Source organism: Gossypium raimondii, chromosome 9, assembly GCF_025698545.1.
Source record: "Gossypium raimondii isolate GPD5lz chromosome 9, ASM2569854v1, whole genome shotgun sequence".
Taxonomy (NCBI): domain Eukaryota; kingdom Viridiplantae; phylum Streptophyta; class Magnoliopsida; order Malvales; family Malvaceae; genus Gossypium; species Gossypium raimondii.
This window is the reverse complement of record NC_068573.1, coordinates 49,178,618-49,192,372: the sequence shown is the minus strand read 5'-3', so window position 1 is coordinate 49,192,372 and position 13,755 is coordinate 49,178,618. Positions and strand designations below refer to the sequence as shown.

At 33.9% G+C, this 13,755-nt stretch overlaps 4 protein-coding genes across 5 annotated transcripts; 1 reads left to right on the top strand and 3 right to left on the bottom strand.

Annotated features, from left to right (window-relative positions):
• Positions 1 to 667: 667 nt before the first annotated feature.
• Positions 668 to 3,115, bottom strand: LOC105800756 (vesicle-associated membrane protein 724). Its single transcript, XM_012632057.2, has 5 exons — positions 2,750 to 3,115; positions 1,622 to 1,763; positions 1,403 to 1,523; positions 1,107 to 1,169; positions 668 to 1,030 (listed from the first exon to the last, which is right to left on the bottom strand). The coding sequence occupies exons 1-5, from the start codon at positions 2,937 to 2,939 to the stop codon at positions 881 to 883; spliced, it is 666 nt and encodes a 221-aa protein (XP_012487511.1). The 5' UTR covers positions 2,940 to 3,115; the 3' UTR covers positions 668 to 880.
• A 1,664-nt stretch (positions 3,116 to 4,779) lies between these two features.
• On the top strand, positions 4,780 to 6,769 carry LOC105800754 (uncharacterized). Its single transcript, XM_012632055.2, has 7 exons — positions 4,780 to 4,985; positions 5,121 to 5,159; positions 5,280 to 5,333; positions 5,441 to 5,494; positions 6,075 to 6,128; positions 6,311 to 6,382; positions 6,516 to 6,769. The coding sequence occupies exons 1-7, from the start codon at positions 4,932 to 4,934 to the stop codon at positions 6,630 to 6,632; spliced, it is 444 nt and encodes a 147-aa protein (XP_012487509.1). The 5' UTR covers positions 4,780 to 4,931; the 3' UTR covers positions 6,633 to 6,769.
• Positions 6,770 to 7,464: 695 nt separating this feature from the next.
• On the bottom strand, positions 7,465 to 10,307 carry LOC105800752 (probable protein phosphatase 2C 40). 2 transcript variants are annotated; one of them, XM_012632051.2, is made up of 5 exons: positions 10,040 to 10,307; positions 9,786 to 9,832; positions 8,178 to 9,274; positions 7,840 to 8,104; positions 7,465 to 7,777 (listed from the first exon to the last, which is right to left on the bottom strand). In XM_012632051.2, exons 3-5 carry the CDS (start codon positions 9,264 to 9,266, stop codon positions 7,650 to 7,652), a joined length of 1,482 nt encoding a protein of 493 aa, XP_012487505.1. In that variant the 5' UTR covers positions 9,267 to 9,274; positions 9,786 to 9,832; positions 10,040 to 10,307; the 3' UTR covers positions 7,465 to 7,649. The 2 variants fall into 2 exon arrangements, with proteins under 2 accessions (XP_012487505.1, XP_012487504.1); XM_012632050.2 differs by lacking the exon at positions 9,786 to 9,832.
• Positions 10,308 to 11,068: 761 nt separating this feature from the next.
• Positions 11,069 to 13,671, bottom strand: LOC105800753 (uncharacterized). The gene is made up of 8 exons (XM_012632054.2): positions 13,376 to 13,671; positions 13,123 to 13,269; positions 12,930 to 13,042; positions 12,230 to 12,322; positions 11,978 to 12,080; positions 11,819 to 11,893; positions 11,588 to 11,683; positions 11,069 to 11,380 (listed from the first exon to the last, which is right to left on the bottom strand). The coding sequence occupies exons 1-8, from the start codon at positions 13,460 to 13,462 to the stop codon at positions 11,321 to 11,323; spliced, it is 774 nt and encodes a 257-aa protein (XP_012487508.1). The 5' UTR covers positions 13,463 to 13,671; the 3' UTR covers positions 11,069 to 11,320.
• Between the last annotated feature and the right edge of the window lie 84 nt (positions 13,672 to 13,755).

Genomic DNA, 13,755 nt, shown 5'->3' with positions numbered 1-13,755 from the left:
GCGATTAATTGTGTCAAGATTGAAATTTAGAAATTCAAAAGTATAAATACTAAGAATGATTCACATAAAAACACTGACTAAATTTATAACTTTGCACATGATATAAGACTAATAGCAGAACCTAACCAAATTGAATTAACTACTACTATTTAGGTCAATATTAAAATTTCAAATTTAGAAAAGGTAGATGAACTAAAACTGACCAGATTAAATTATAGAGATTAATACAACTTATGCAGTGTATAAAGGACTAATAGCAGAATTTGACCTAGATTAAATAATCTAATTTCACTTTTTGCCCCCTCTGAAACTTAAAAAAATTCAATTTGATCTTTTAATACTTTGTTAAATGAATATGTATATAAGGCTTTCATGCAAAAATAAATAATTCATTTTAAACTGACCCCCGAAATATTTTTAATTTATTCCGACCCCAATAATAATTCCTAACTTCACCCATCTTTGCCCGTGTGGCAATATAGCAGAGTGAATAAGAGGGGAAATTGAATAAAACCCCTCAAAAAGAAAAAAAACCTTAAAACAACCTTAAGAACATTCTTTTTTAAATTCTCAACCTAACAGTTTAAGAATGAAGCAAATGTGAAATCTAATTCTCATCTGTTTGCTAAGTTAAAATCCAGGTCCCTTAAAAGATGGTATCTAAATGTTCCTTTTTAAGAGCCAAATATTATATTGCATAAAGATTTTCAACTCTATAAGCAGGCCTAATGATAGTGCATTTTTTGTGTCGTACATTCATCATTGCACTTTCCTGTTCCAGTTTTTGGTGTTTCAGAAAACATGGTAAGAAATAAAACACAATCGATGAATGGCTCATTTGGTATATATATGCGTGTCACAAGCTTTACTTTGGATGCCGCTAGTCGCTGCAATCGAATCCGTGACAAACCGAAACCCAGATTACGAGTACTAGAAGTAGCAAGATTCCGAGAACTACCATCTTTATCTTCATGTTTTGATACCACATTTTACGACGGATTTTCGTCCCTTGGTTCTTGTAAGCTTGGGCCTGAAGAAAGGACACGATAATATGAAATCTAATGCATATAAAAAATTTCTCGATAGAGCTCGAAAATGGGGTTTACCTGATCATGTAGATTCTCAGTTTTGTCAGCCAGAGTTGTTAGGCTTTCTCCTCTATCGATTGCCTGAGATGTAGAATTGAAAGTCATGTAAACGCAGCAGGTAACCAATGGTGCTCGATAAGTTAAAACCATAGTTCAAGTATCATTTCAGGCACCCTTTTGTTCAAAGACCATCTTTTATCTGATTATATGATCATAGAAATTCCAGTATTCCAGTTATGTTACAATCATGTTTCGGAACATCCAAAGGGAAAAGAATGCGAATTCACCCGAGACAGAACAGTAAAAGTACTTACCTTGTCAATATTCTCCAACATTATACTTTTAACTTCTGAAACTTGAGCCTTCACCTTTAATAGCTTCTCAATTTCTTCAGCATGTTCAATGATATATTTCTTGTGTTCCTTCAAAACCGGCCTGAGAATTGTAATGTTTCGTTTCAACAAAATAAGAATATATATTTATGTAAACTAATTAAAAGATTACCAATTCATCAGTTGGATGGATGAACAAACCCGAACTCCTTATTGAGACTTTTGGCCATAGCTGTATCGGCTTTTCCACCCCCGTATCGTTTCTTGAAGTCCACTTTCATTCGTTCGAGAAATGATATAGAGATTTGCTTTCCAACAGAATCTTTTGCAACAACACAATACACTGCATACAATGAAAGGCATGTACTTAAGGCCTCGAGGGTTACCGATCGAGGAAGCAATAAGAAAAGCGCCTCATTAGCTTTGGTGTCGGCTAAGAACTGGTATATGATACTTGAGCATACAACAGTGGTAACTTTATTAGCATCACTGATAGTTATAGCATTTGGAGTAACCTTAATGTTTGGAATAGGCTTCGGTTAACACAAGTGAGTGCAACTTCGCTCGGAAACAGTCGTGCTGTTTGGATATCGGAAGCTCCCCTCCTCCCCATACCCTTTCATTATAGATACCAAATTGAAAAACTTGCAACATGAGCTCCCAAAATTTTAATCTTCTAGAGGGTAAAAGTACCATGGAGGCCTTTATACTAGGAGTTAGATTATATTTTGCCCCTCTATTAAAAAAGGTTCAAATTAATCCCTCTATGTTAGATCAAAAAACAAACGTGTCATTCTGTTAAAAATTTCATCTAGTTCTACTATTAAAAACTGGCCCTTGTACATCAGTTGCGCCTGTTTTAACAGCACAAATGAATGGAGTTTTTAATTCATGTTAATTTTTTCTAATCAACACATCTTTGTTAATGAAATGGCATATAACAAACATCCAAAAGGGCATGCAAACTAATGAAATCCATTAAAACATAATATAGATGCATATATATATTTATGAATTGTTGATTATATATTCTCCAATTCAATCTCAATTGAGTCAATTTTTATTGATGCACATATTTATATGCACACCACCATTTTCTTCAGTTTTCTCACCAACCAAACAGAATAAAACGAATCCATACAATAAAAAGAAGCTAACTTTCTAGTGTTTTAACAAAAACCCAGCAAATCCCACATCCCATTTTATAATAATTTTGCTAGATCTACCAACTTTAACTTCCAAATTCAGCTTTACCTTCCACAATCCTGTTTGTTTCTCGAGGAAAAAAAACAGAGAAATAAAGAAAAAGATCAAAGTTCTGGGAATTACCATAACCATCTTCAACAAGAAAATTAAAGGTATGGTGATCACAGTTGTAAGTAAACTTGTTGTTGGAAGAAGTGAGTTTCTGCAAACACTGAGCTGCGATTGCTGGGAAATTTCCAGTGAACTCAGTGTACTCGGCCAAGATCGTTGTTCCTCGAGCAACGAAGCTGTAAATAAACGCTTCCTGACTCATTGTTTTTCTCTCTTGAGCTAAACTGAGTTAGCTCACAAGTTAATCACAGAGACAAAACAGAGAAAGACAAGGAGGCTTTGCTTGTTCTGCTACAACGTTAATGTTCCCTTTTTCATATTTTTAAGACCGAGTCTGCCATTTCTTTGCTCTGCATTTTGTGTGAGTTTAATCCTTTTTTGTAATTTATTAATTCCTATTCTTTATGTATTTGCAATCCGAATTTAGCTATTTCGAAGAGGACATGTGGGGGTCATGACTCCTTAAAATAATAAATTGTTACTTTAGACCCTCAAAATTTAAAAATTTTAAATTAATATATAATAAAATTATGTTTGATCTCTCAAAATAATAGTATTTTGATTCAATCTTTTAAAAATTATAAAAAGTGATTATATTTTAACTCTCATAAAAATATATAATTTAATCTTGAACTCTTAAAACTTCGTTTTGTGATCATATTATTACATGTTTAAAATAAGTGATGTAAAATTACATATTAACAAAAAAATTGGCATTAAATTTAAAAATACATATTTCAAAATAATAAAATTAAAAACAATGGAATTGAAATTAGATTAATGGAAATTATGAAATCAAAATGGGATTATTTTAGTTAATTTAACTAAAGAAAAGGGAAAGATTTATTAAAGTGGGAAAATGATTGAGACTAGAGAAATAGTATTTTGTCTTGTTGATTATTTTATTTTTGTTACTTTAAAATAAATAAATAAAAAAGAAAGAGAAATATTAAATAATTACACAAAGAAAAGCATGCAAAAGCAATGATTTTGTTTGTAGCTTGTGAATGAGTAATAGAACTTTCTAGATTCTTGTTTTTTAATTATTTTTGTAATTTATTTCTAAAATAAAACTTAAAAATATATTTTTAAAGGTAGGGATCCATTTACATAGTGTAAAAATTAATGTTGATATTTTAATTTATTTTAATTTTTAAAATATTTTAATTGAATTCTTAAATTCTTAATATTGTATTAATTAAATTAATTAACTTTTTTGCCAATTTGACTATAAACATTAAATGTTAGTTCAAACTTGATATTAAACATGTTTAAAACATATGCATTGTTTTTAAGCACATTGTATATATAATAAATACAACTGTTTATAATTTGATTTACATATTTTATAAATACTACATTTTAGATTTAAATTGATATTTGACATTTAATCGGATGATTAGGTGATGAAATGCACGCTTGATACTTTAAAGATTTAATTAGAATGTTTTAAAATTTAATGATTAATTTAAAATTTGAATGATAGTTTGGATAATGACGGTGAGATAAATGTTCGATTTTACCATCTTAAAAGGGTTAAAGTAACATTGTTGCTCTGAAATTTTTAAAATTTTATATAAATTTTAAAAACTACACAAGAAATATAAAAAGTTTGGATAAGTTACACTAATAGTTATTAATTATTTTGGTTACTTAATTATAAAAAGTTACAAAATGATCATCTAGTTATTAGTAAATTTAATTTTTGGTCACCCAACTATTTTGATTTTTGGGTGATTTCATTTGTATGTTAGTCCGCTGGTGACAAAAAAAAATTGAATAGTTGGGTGACCAAAATAGAAAATTATTAATAGTTAATTGATTGTTTTGTAACTTTTCATAATTAAGTGGCCAAAATATACTAATAGTTAAGTGACTATTAATGTAATTTACCCTAAAAATTTTAGATGTGGCATTCGAGTTTAGGACCTAAATAAAAAAATATTTAAATAATTAAGGTGAAAATCCCTTAAAGAAACCCTTTCATAAATTTCCCCGCCCAAACACTCCCCTATTTATCAATTTCAAATTTCAGTTCAAATAAAATAAAATCAAAATCCATTTCTTTAACATAAAGAAGAACAGAAAAAAAGGAAGTTTTTTCTTTCCCATCTCCACACATAAAAAAGAAAAAAAAAACGAAGCTTGAATTCAAATCAATCAAATAACAGTCTCTGTTTCTAAATTGTTGCAAATGGCATCATCTTATTCAACTCCTGCTGTTCCCATCTCTGCACCTCTAGCTCCCGTACTTTCTTCAATTTCATTTTTTTTTTTTAAATTTGTAGTTGAAGTCTTAAAGTTCTGTTTTCTTTTTAGGTTTCTGCAAAGTTTGGATTTTGTTTAGAAATGTTAACCAAATATTTGTTTACCCATTTCACAGAAGAAGGAGAACAACACTCCCGTCGGCTCAAAAATTGCCGTAAGTTTTAGATTTTTAATTTGTTTTCTGTTTTTAATTATTATTTGTTTCTTTTTTTCAAGAAAAAATAGTTTGATTCGATTCATTTAGGTTCTAATTGTAATTTTTGGTGACTTTTAGGAATTGAATGAATCAAGGGCTGAGCTACTCAGTAGAATTCAAGGATTGAAACTGGTAATTACGCAAACTATATCCCCTTTTTTTTTACAATTTTTTGGTTTATATATTTTTTTTCAATTTCGAGTAGAAAAGAGCTGTTTATCTTTTTTTTTTATCGCTAGGATCTGCAAAATTGGAGATCAAAATTGGATACCCAAGTTAAAATTTACCGCGATGTAAGTACATTTTTGCTTTAAATTTCTTGTTTTCTTTTCAATGGATTCTCTACATTGCTTTTTATTTTGTTTATTCATATTGGGATTATATCATAGCGTGATAGAAAAGGGTTTAGAGTTGGAAAGGAAATCTGTTGGGTTTTCTGATTCATTTCAAGCTAATTAGGTAATTTAATGGATCTTTTACCATGAAATGACATATCAAAGTGTGGGGAAACTTCGGACTCTTTCATTTTTCTTTTAAGTACTCGTGTCCGACATTTACTTCTAACACGCTAACCTCGATTGCCGAAGAGATAGCTTTGAAACCTGGTTTGAAATCTGTACAGTTAAAATTTAATGTGACGTCACGCGTACCCTAATGCACAGGGATCAGTTTTTAGTCAACAGAAGAACTGGATTGTTCTTTGATCTAATATATAAAAATTAATTTATCCATTTTTGAAAAAAAGGAAACTGTAATCTCACTCCTAACATGGGAGCTGCAATTGAATTAAGAAATGCAGTTGAGGTTTACTTTTAATAAATGCCTGCCTTATTTGCTGTTTATTTCATAAGCTGATATGCATGCCTCTTGCAGGAGCTTACAGACCTGAAGAAAACACTTAATGTTGAAGTTGATCAACTCCGTACGGTGAGTGTTTGCTTCCTTTGTTTACTTGGACTTAGACGCGAGTGTCGGATACAGTTACGTGCCCGACATGGGTATCTGTTGTCTGAATATGTTTCAGACATCATGTTATATAGTTGCTTCTTGTATTTCATTCTGAATGAGGAAGATAACTTACCTAGAATGTTTTCATTTTGTGAAATAAGGAATTTCAAGATCTAAGGAACACACTCCACCAGCAACATGAAGATGTTACTGCAAGCTTGAGAAATTTGGGGGTAAGTTAACTAACAACCTTTGTTTTGCATTCCATGTTTCACTCGGACTTGGGATACGAGCGTCATATACAAATACATGTCTGGTACGGCTATTATCAAGTTCTTTCAAATATCAAAAAGTAGTGTTTTGCAGCTGCAGGATGTTTCAGAAGGTGTTGAAGATGGTGAAGAACAACCCAAGGTTGAAGCAAAAGACGAGGAAATGCAAACACCAGCCATAAAGGAAAATGGCAAGGAAATGGAGAACTAGGTTGGTTATGAATGAAAATAACCATTCTTGTGTTTTGAACTATATTATCATGTTTCTTAGGTTACAAATTCCAAGTCTTTCATATGTTCCAATTGATATATGGTATTGACAATTTAATTTACATTGCATTTTTTGGAGCATTGGGTATTTTTGGTAGAAGTATCATTGTACTAGGAGTCACATTGTATTTTGACCTCTTCACTCAAAACATGAGTAAATTAGTCACTCAACGTTAAATTAAAAAGTAAATTGGTCCTTATACGGTAGTAAGAGACATATGGAGCTCACCACATATAACTCTTTGGTTATTGTCACTCATGTCAGTTTTTAACAGTGTAAATAGATAATTGTTTTAACATATAAGGTCTAATTTGCTCATTTTTTGAGTAAAGAAAGTAAAATATAATTTGACTCCTAATATAGGGCCTCCACGGTAATTTTACTTTTTTTATTAAGTGGGAAAATTGGGATTATAAGAAGTTAGATTTCAAATTAGAGGCTCCAAGCTCTGCTCGGGTCTGTGAGTTGTAAACGAAAATGAAAATGGCAGGGTTGTTTGAACTAGACTAGATTGAAAATCGACCAAAAGATCAGTTTGAAAAGTGACTTTGAACCGGTTAGATTGATAACCGGTTGAATTGACTAAAAATTTGGTTGAATTGGCTAAAATTTAATTGAATCGATGGTTGAATCAAAATTTTTTAATTGGACTGGCGAATTGATGATTTGATTAATTTGACTATCAAATCAATTTAAAAAAAATTGAAAAATGGTATAGGAGGAAGAGGAGATGGGAATGTAAAGAATGGATGAAATTCATAATTAGATCATATAATCAAATCCAAGTAAATTAAATTACGAGCATAGCTGTATCACACTGTTGTAAACATACACCAAAGACTAATGCATGATTTTAAGTGACACAAAATTTGTTTTACAACAAATCAAGATGAAAATTATCTGAATTTAAGCTTATATATACAATGATTTAGGGTTGCTGAATGAAATACATAAGATTCAAATACAGGTTGATGCTTTCGAAGTTCGATGATTCGTTCCGAGAATAATCACGATAACGGTAACATCGTCGTGGTATTTCCTCCTCCTACCAGCCGGAATGTTCAACAATTCTCCCTTACTGAAACCTGTGAATGGAAATGTTCAAAAAACGAACGGAAGAAGTCAAAGAAGAAAAGATAATAATTACCTGCAGAATGAGCCGCTTTTATTACAAGCTGTTCCACGAGAAATTTTGCAGGATCTCCAGAAGGATTGCTCGAGATGTAAGAATGGACGAGCTTCACTGCTTCTTCGTTGCTTAAGAAGTCGAATAAACCATCGCTGCCAATTATTACGAAGTGGTCGGATTTCGATATTTCGTGCACGTTTAGTGATGGTTCGGTGGAGATATATGGGGGGCTAATGAGGTTTCGAACTCGAAGAATTCCCATCAATGCATCATTCAGTTTCTTCTGCAATGAATAACAAAGATGTTATAATTTTCATTAAATACCCGTATTTGGCACATATTCAAACCGTGCTGACCTTTTTCAAGTAACCGACTCCGAAAGCACGAGTGACCTTCAATTTTCCTTTCACTTTTCCAGCAATTACGGGCATCGAGTCATCAGGATGCTCACTCAAGAGTCTAGTTCTTTCAAGTTCGTTATCGACGGTATGACTATCAGTGAGCTGAATAGCTTTTAATCTTCCAGACTGATCCATGTCGTTTCCTTCATCAAATGTTGCCAATACAGCTCGACTGTCACCTAAATTGAGCGTGTACAAATTATTTCCATGAAGAAGCATAACCAAAACACAAGATCCTACTGAAACTAAATCGGGACGGTCTTCCATTTCCTGTTCTACCATGTACAAGAAATCATTCTCGGCTTGACTTAAAGCTCGATGAAGGATATCAAGTACTCCATTCCTAAATGAACGAGAAGACACTTCCATTTCCGAATACGAGCTTTCATCACTTGCAGAGTCGATACTGGGAACATACTGCTTTGATTCTGAGTCGAGTAAATTGAAGTTAAACATTATGGTCTCGTATAACGTCCCAGCGAGAAAATCAGCAGCATCCCTCCCGTTGAAGCCATCATAGATAGCACAAAAAAGCCATTCGTTCTCTTCGGAACAAACAGCTTGAACCCGATCTTCACCTGCAGCTCCACCCGCCACTTGAACTTCAACAGCATTAAGGAAACTATCACTTCTAGTGGGAACACTCATGGTTTTCAACATATACGAATCAGTTTCGTATGAACCGACTGGACTCGGTGGACTACAACTTAAATTCGACATACTGCTTTGTAGGGAAGATGATAATATATCCAATCTCGAAAGAGATGGAGAAGACAGAACCCTACGAAATGAGTTAGGGGAATCTAGACTAGGAAGAATATCAGATCCTATTAGACCATTGCAGATATTTGTGTTGGCCAATGTAGCATTGGCACTTAAGGCAGCACCAGACAAACACGAGAAACTACCGTTCCTCGGTATGTCACTTCTGGACTCGACCCCTTTCACAGCCCCACTTGGAATACCATCGCCGCCACCGTTGCATTGATAGCCGAAACTCACCTTAATCTCCCCTTCAGAATCATTAATGTCTTCACCCAGCATTATATAGGCTGAAACATACGAAACATAACCATTAAAATCTTCATTATGTTAAGTTTCACATAAAAGAAAAAGGAGCATAGCATTGTAATAACAAGATAAAGTCCGTTTAAGGGGTCGGCTCGCTTTTAGGTGTTTGAAGTTTAGTTCCCCAAGCAGGCCATCGGATCCTCAAACATTAGAGGCATTGTGTTCGAGGTGTTTACGCTCGATTTTATTCTCGGATTTTGTCTCCTTAATTTAACCAAGTATTAGTATTCTTACCCACTAATGCCATACAAAGGCATGAGGTAAAATGCTAAATATCTACTTGGTGATTCCCCCAAACTCCACGAAATCATTGGGAGATAAAACCTTCGGATAAAACCTAGTGTAGAGTCTCTGGACACAATATGATCGACTGCTCGACGGAAAAAGGGCTGACCCCTCAACAAAGTCCAAACAAAAAACTAAAGTATCCGTATCCAATATCTGTGATGGTTCAAATATATTAAAAAACTTCAAAAATAAATTTAATCGTACCCGGATAAATACCCGTATTTAGACTCTTACACCCAAGTTGGAATAGGCTGCTAAACATATAATATTAGACCTCCAATTCAGCAATAAAATAGCAGAAACAGATAAATAAAAGGGCTTACTTCAATCGAAATGAAACATAATGTATTGACAATAAATCAACAAGAAGGGTATGAGGAAAACATAATCATAAGCATTGAAATGGTGATAAAAATCAAAACTTTGAAGGAAACAGAGTAAAAGAAGAAAAAACCCACCTCAGTTTTATGATCTAAAAGAGAAGAAGAAGTTCACAAAACCCAGAAAAAAGACCATAAGTATCAACAGGGGCAGTTAACAAAGGTGTGAACTTTGGGGAAAGCAAGGCAAAAAGAAGGAGCTTTAATGGAGAATCTGAAACAATTGGATGGTTAAGAAAGAACGGGTGTCTGCTAAATTTTGGAGGAATCTGGTTTTAGCCTTTCATTTTTTTCCCGTGTCAGATTCACTATTTACCGTGTCGTTTTTCAGAGTCCCATTTGAGCTGCATTGCCGTCATTTTCTTTGGGTTTGTATATATGTATGTATATAAATAGCCACTTGTTTACTAGCATTCAAAATCATTCTATAGTTGACCATGTTCTGAGATATAATTCATTTTGCTTAGTTGACAAAAGATTTTCTCAGTAAATTTATCTCTAAAAAAAAAACTGAATATTCGGGCAATCCCCTCTTACTCTTACTGCTTGATCATTTTATACTAGAAATGAATGAATTCATTTGTTATCTCTTCATCATTTCGGAAAATTCCCATTTTTATTGTAATTGAATTTACATAATTTCATAACTCAAAGCACTAGTACAAATAATATTCAAATACCAAATTCGTAGCAAAAAGACCTCTTGGGAAGATCAAACTTTCACTGTCTCTTTGAGTCATTGGAGAGACAGGCAACTTGCTAGCTCACGTCGACACAAACAGATATAAAATAACATTTTAATTTTTGTTTTGTTTAAATTAGTTTTAAAATTAGACAAGTTTCGAGACTAAAAACCAAATATTCAAAGATTAAATTTAAAACTTTATCTACTTTTGATTTATTCATTTTCATTGTTAGGTAATTTCTTTTACTTTCTTTTGTAATTTATATTTTCTTTATTTTTCAAAGGATTCAATTAAAAACCGAAAATCCAACCGAGGGTTAGCCCTATATTGAACATTTCAATTTAGCCTTACGGTTGCAGAGAAATAAAGTGAATGGACGAAGACATTTTTCCAACTTTAATATTCAGAAACAAGCAGCCTATAAGTGACATGATTGAATTAATTTTTCCAACTTCATGGTAGGGATATACATCATTTGATATATGCAATAATACTTTTATCAATAAAAGCAGTAACAATAGCATAAGAACTTTTGTACTAGGAGTCAATTTGCATATTGTATAAAGATTAATTTATCCATTTATTGAATAAAGATGGCAAAATGCAATCTGACTCTTCGTATAAGAGCCTCCATGATACTTTTACCCAACAAAAGCATTTCATGCCGTTTATGTCAGGTGCCGATGGTGTAGAACACTTTTGTCATTCCCTTCTTAGTGCGAATTTGAGAGACCTGCAGCATAAATCAAACATATCAATGGAATTGAGCACTCGTATCTAACGGATATTCGGATATGGGTACGAGAGGGCATGATTCTCCAAACATATGAAAAAACCGAGCATACAAGTGCCTGACACATACCTATATCTGACACTCACTAACATGGGGATCATTAATCAAATTATCATTTTCTAAGTGAAGCAAATTGATGATGTATACCTTCATACTTAAGATCTCTGAAACATCGGAAACATGGGTGCCACCACAAGGGCAACCGGGGTTGTCCCCTAACTTTATGATACGAGGATTGCTTCCCTGGACGGGATGAGAAAATAAGGCTACCGTTAGCAAACGAAAAGAATCCGATTCCGAATTTCCATGGGATTTCCAGTCATTGCCGGTGTTTGACACAAATGCAGTCCAAAAGTAAGCTTTATAACCGCCACTTACCGGGTGAATGTAATCAGGAAGAGAACCACCACATAGCTCAGCAGCTTCTCGATATGGTAGTACCGTGGCGTTAACCTGAAAGAAATGGGGACGAGCTTACAAAACGCTCTGCATTGTAACTAAAATTCACAAAGCAGATCTAATCTAAACGATACTTACTTTCCCTCCCTTCGATATCAAGGCATTAACTTCTATCTCTATTTCCCTTTGCTTGTTTTGCAATTCGTTCAGTGGAACAGTACCCTTATATTCCACAAAGGGCCTGGAAAAAGAAATAAAAACAAACTTCATGAATGCTAGTTCTAAGCACCCGTATTCGCTTATGAACATCAAAATGGAAGATTCAGCAGAAAGATGCTCATAGCAGTTCTGCTATTAATTAATTTGCAAATGCTGGTACGAAATGCATACCCATCCGGAAAGTGATAGCCTTTCCCAGGCTCCAAATGCCCAAAACCAACATTTCTCATGCAAACATCAAGCAAATGCCCAGCTGAGTGCAGCCTGCTCAACAACAACAGTAGTTTATGCCCCCCAAAAATGAACTTGAACCAGCAAATCTCAAGAAATGAATAATATTTTATGAACTTTTATACCGAAAATACAACTTCCCGAAATCTGTTACAGACAACCATGTAGGTCGGACTTAGGGGTAATGTGTTGGATATGAATGCATGTTTAACATAGGTATGCTCAATGTTTCTCTACGTTTTTTCATATATTTGAAGGATCTTACTCCTACGCCTAAGCATGTTTCGGTACCTCAAGGAAAAATAACGAGCTAAGCCAGTGCCACTACATAATCTAGTTGTTTGATTTCTAATTAATAGTAAAAATATGAAACACAGGAAGCTCATGTTGTGGTCGTGCAGACACGGTTTGATTCGAGGAGGCGCTCCCACTTTGTTAACCCTGCCATTGACTCGGGCTCTCAACAGAATAGGGAGACAAAATCCCAACTCGACCAGGAACAATATTGGCCCGTTGAAGGGTCCATAAAATTATCCCGAAATAGTCGAAAATCCCTCAACGAAAACCGTAACTCATAGCAAGTTTGAAATTATATACACAAAGCAACCTTCAAAATCACATAAATTTGAATACCAAATACCTAGAATTCAGCCTCCGCCGTGACTCGTCCACTTGCAAAATCACTTCTTTTCCTTTTCCTTGCTCTAATTCATTTTCCATACTAGAATCCTCAGCAACTCCATAATGGAACACCTGTAAAAAAAAACCACAAACTTATTCTTTAAAAAACAGGAAAAAAATTAATGTTGCAAGCTTTATACAAGTAAACTTACCACTCCGTCTTTTGATCGAACATCTTGCACGCAAAATCTAAGGTTCGAATCAGTAACACAAATGAAACCAGTATCAGAAGGTTGACCACCACCTTGTGGATGGAAAATTGTGTTATCTAAAATCAAAGCTTTCCTTCCATCATCGCCCTGAAAAAAACAACCACCCCATAATCAAAAAAGAGGGAAATGATCGATTCTCATCAATGAATGGGGAAAAAAAAAACCCAGAGTGGAAATCGGGTAAAGAAGTGACCTTGAAGTAATGAACGAGTATGGCTTTGGATTGAAGCTTCAACATTTGATCATAGAATTCGAGCTTTGTTGGTGTCGTGAGTTCCATGGCAGCCCACCTTCACTGTGTTCCTTCCCGCTGAGTCAACCTCGTTTAAAATTCTTGGTCTCCCAAAACGAAGGAGCTAAAGTTTTATAATTTGATCGACGGCCTCACCGGTACTATAATGTTTCTAGTCAATTTGTTCATTGGTCATCGAACCACACTGTCCTTTGAAATTTCAATATTGGTGGTGGCTCCGTTGGTCATTTGCTCATTGTTTTTGGCTGCTACTATATTAAAAAAAGAGGTGAAAGTGCATACCACGTGTACATTATAGGGATCTGATTCAGCACTCTAAT

Excerpts from the sequence above, each read along its gene's own strand:
- LOC105800756 (XM_012632057.2), bottom strand. The coding sequence starts at position 2,939 with ATGAGTCAGGAAGCGTTTATTTACAGCTTCGTTGCTCGAGGAACAACG. Across the intron at positions 1,764-2,749 it reads TCTTGTTGAAGATGGTTATG|TGTATTGTGTTGTTGCAAAA; the intron begins GTAATTCCCAGA and ends CATTGTATGCAG. Across the intron at positions 1,031-1,106 it reads CTGAGAATCTACATGATCAG|GCCCAAGCTTACAAGAACCA; the intron begins GTAAACCCCATT and ends TCCTTTCTTCAG.
- LOC105800754 (XM_012632055.2), top strand. The coding sequence starts at position 4,932 with ATGGCATCATCTTATTCAACTCCTGCTGTTCCCATCTCTGCACCTCTA. Across the intron at positions 5,160-5,279 it reads CCGTCGGCTCAAAAATTGCC|GAATTGAATGAATCAAGGGC; the intron begins GTAAGTTTTAGA and ends GGTGACTTTTAG. Across the intron at positions 5,495-6,074 it reads AAGTTAAAATTTACCGCGAT|GAGCTTACAGACCTGAAGAA; the intron begins GTAAGTACATTT and ends TGCCTCTTGCAG.
- LOC105800752 (XM_012632051.2), bottom strand. The coding sequence starts at position 9,266 with ATGCTGGGTGAAGACATTAATGATTCTGAAGGGGAGATTAAGGTGAGT. Across the intron at positions 8,105-8,177 it reads GAGTCGGTTACTTGAAAAAG|AAGAAACTGAATGATGCATT; the intron begins GTCAGCACGGTT and ends TATTCATTGCAG. Across the intron at positions 7,778-7,839 it reads AAAAGCGGCTCATTCTGCAG|GTTTCAGTAAGGGAGAATTG; the intron begins GTAATTATTATC and ends TTCCATTCACAG.
- LOC105800753 (XM_012632054.2), bottom strand. The coding sequence starts at position 13,462 with ATGGAACTCACGACACCAACAAAGCTCGAATTCTATGATCAAATGTTG. Across the intron at positions 11,894-11,977 it reads TGATATCGAAGGGAGGGAAA|GTTAACGCCACGGTACTACC; the intron begins GTAAGTATCGTT and ends CATTTCTTTCAG. Across the intron at positions 11,381-11,587 it reads CAGAGATCTTAAGTATGAAG|GTCTCTCAAATTCGCACTAA; the intron begins GTATACATCATC and ends TTTATGCTGCAG.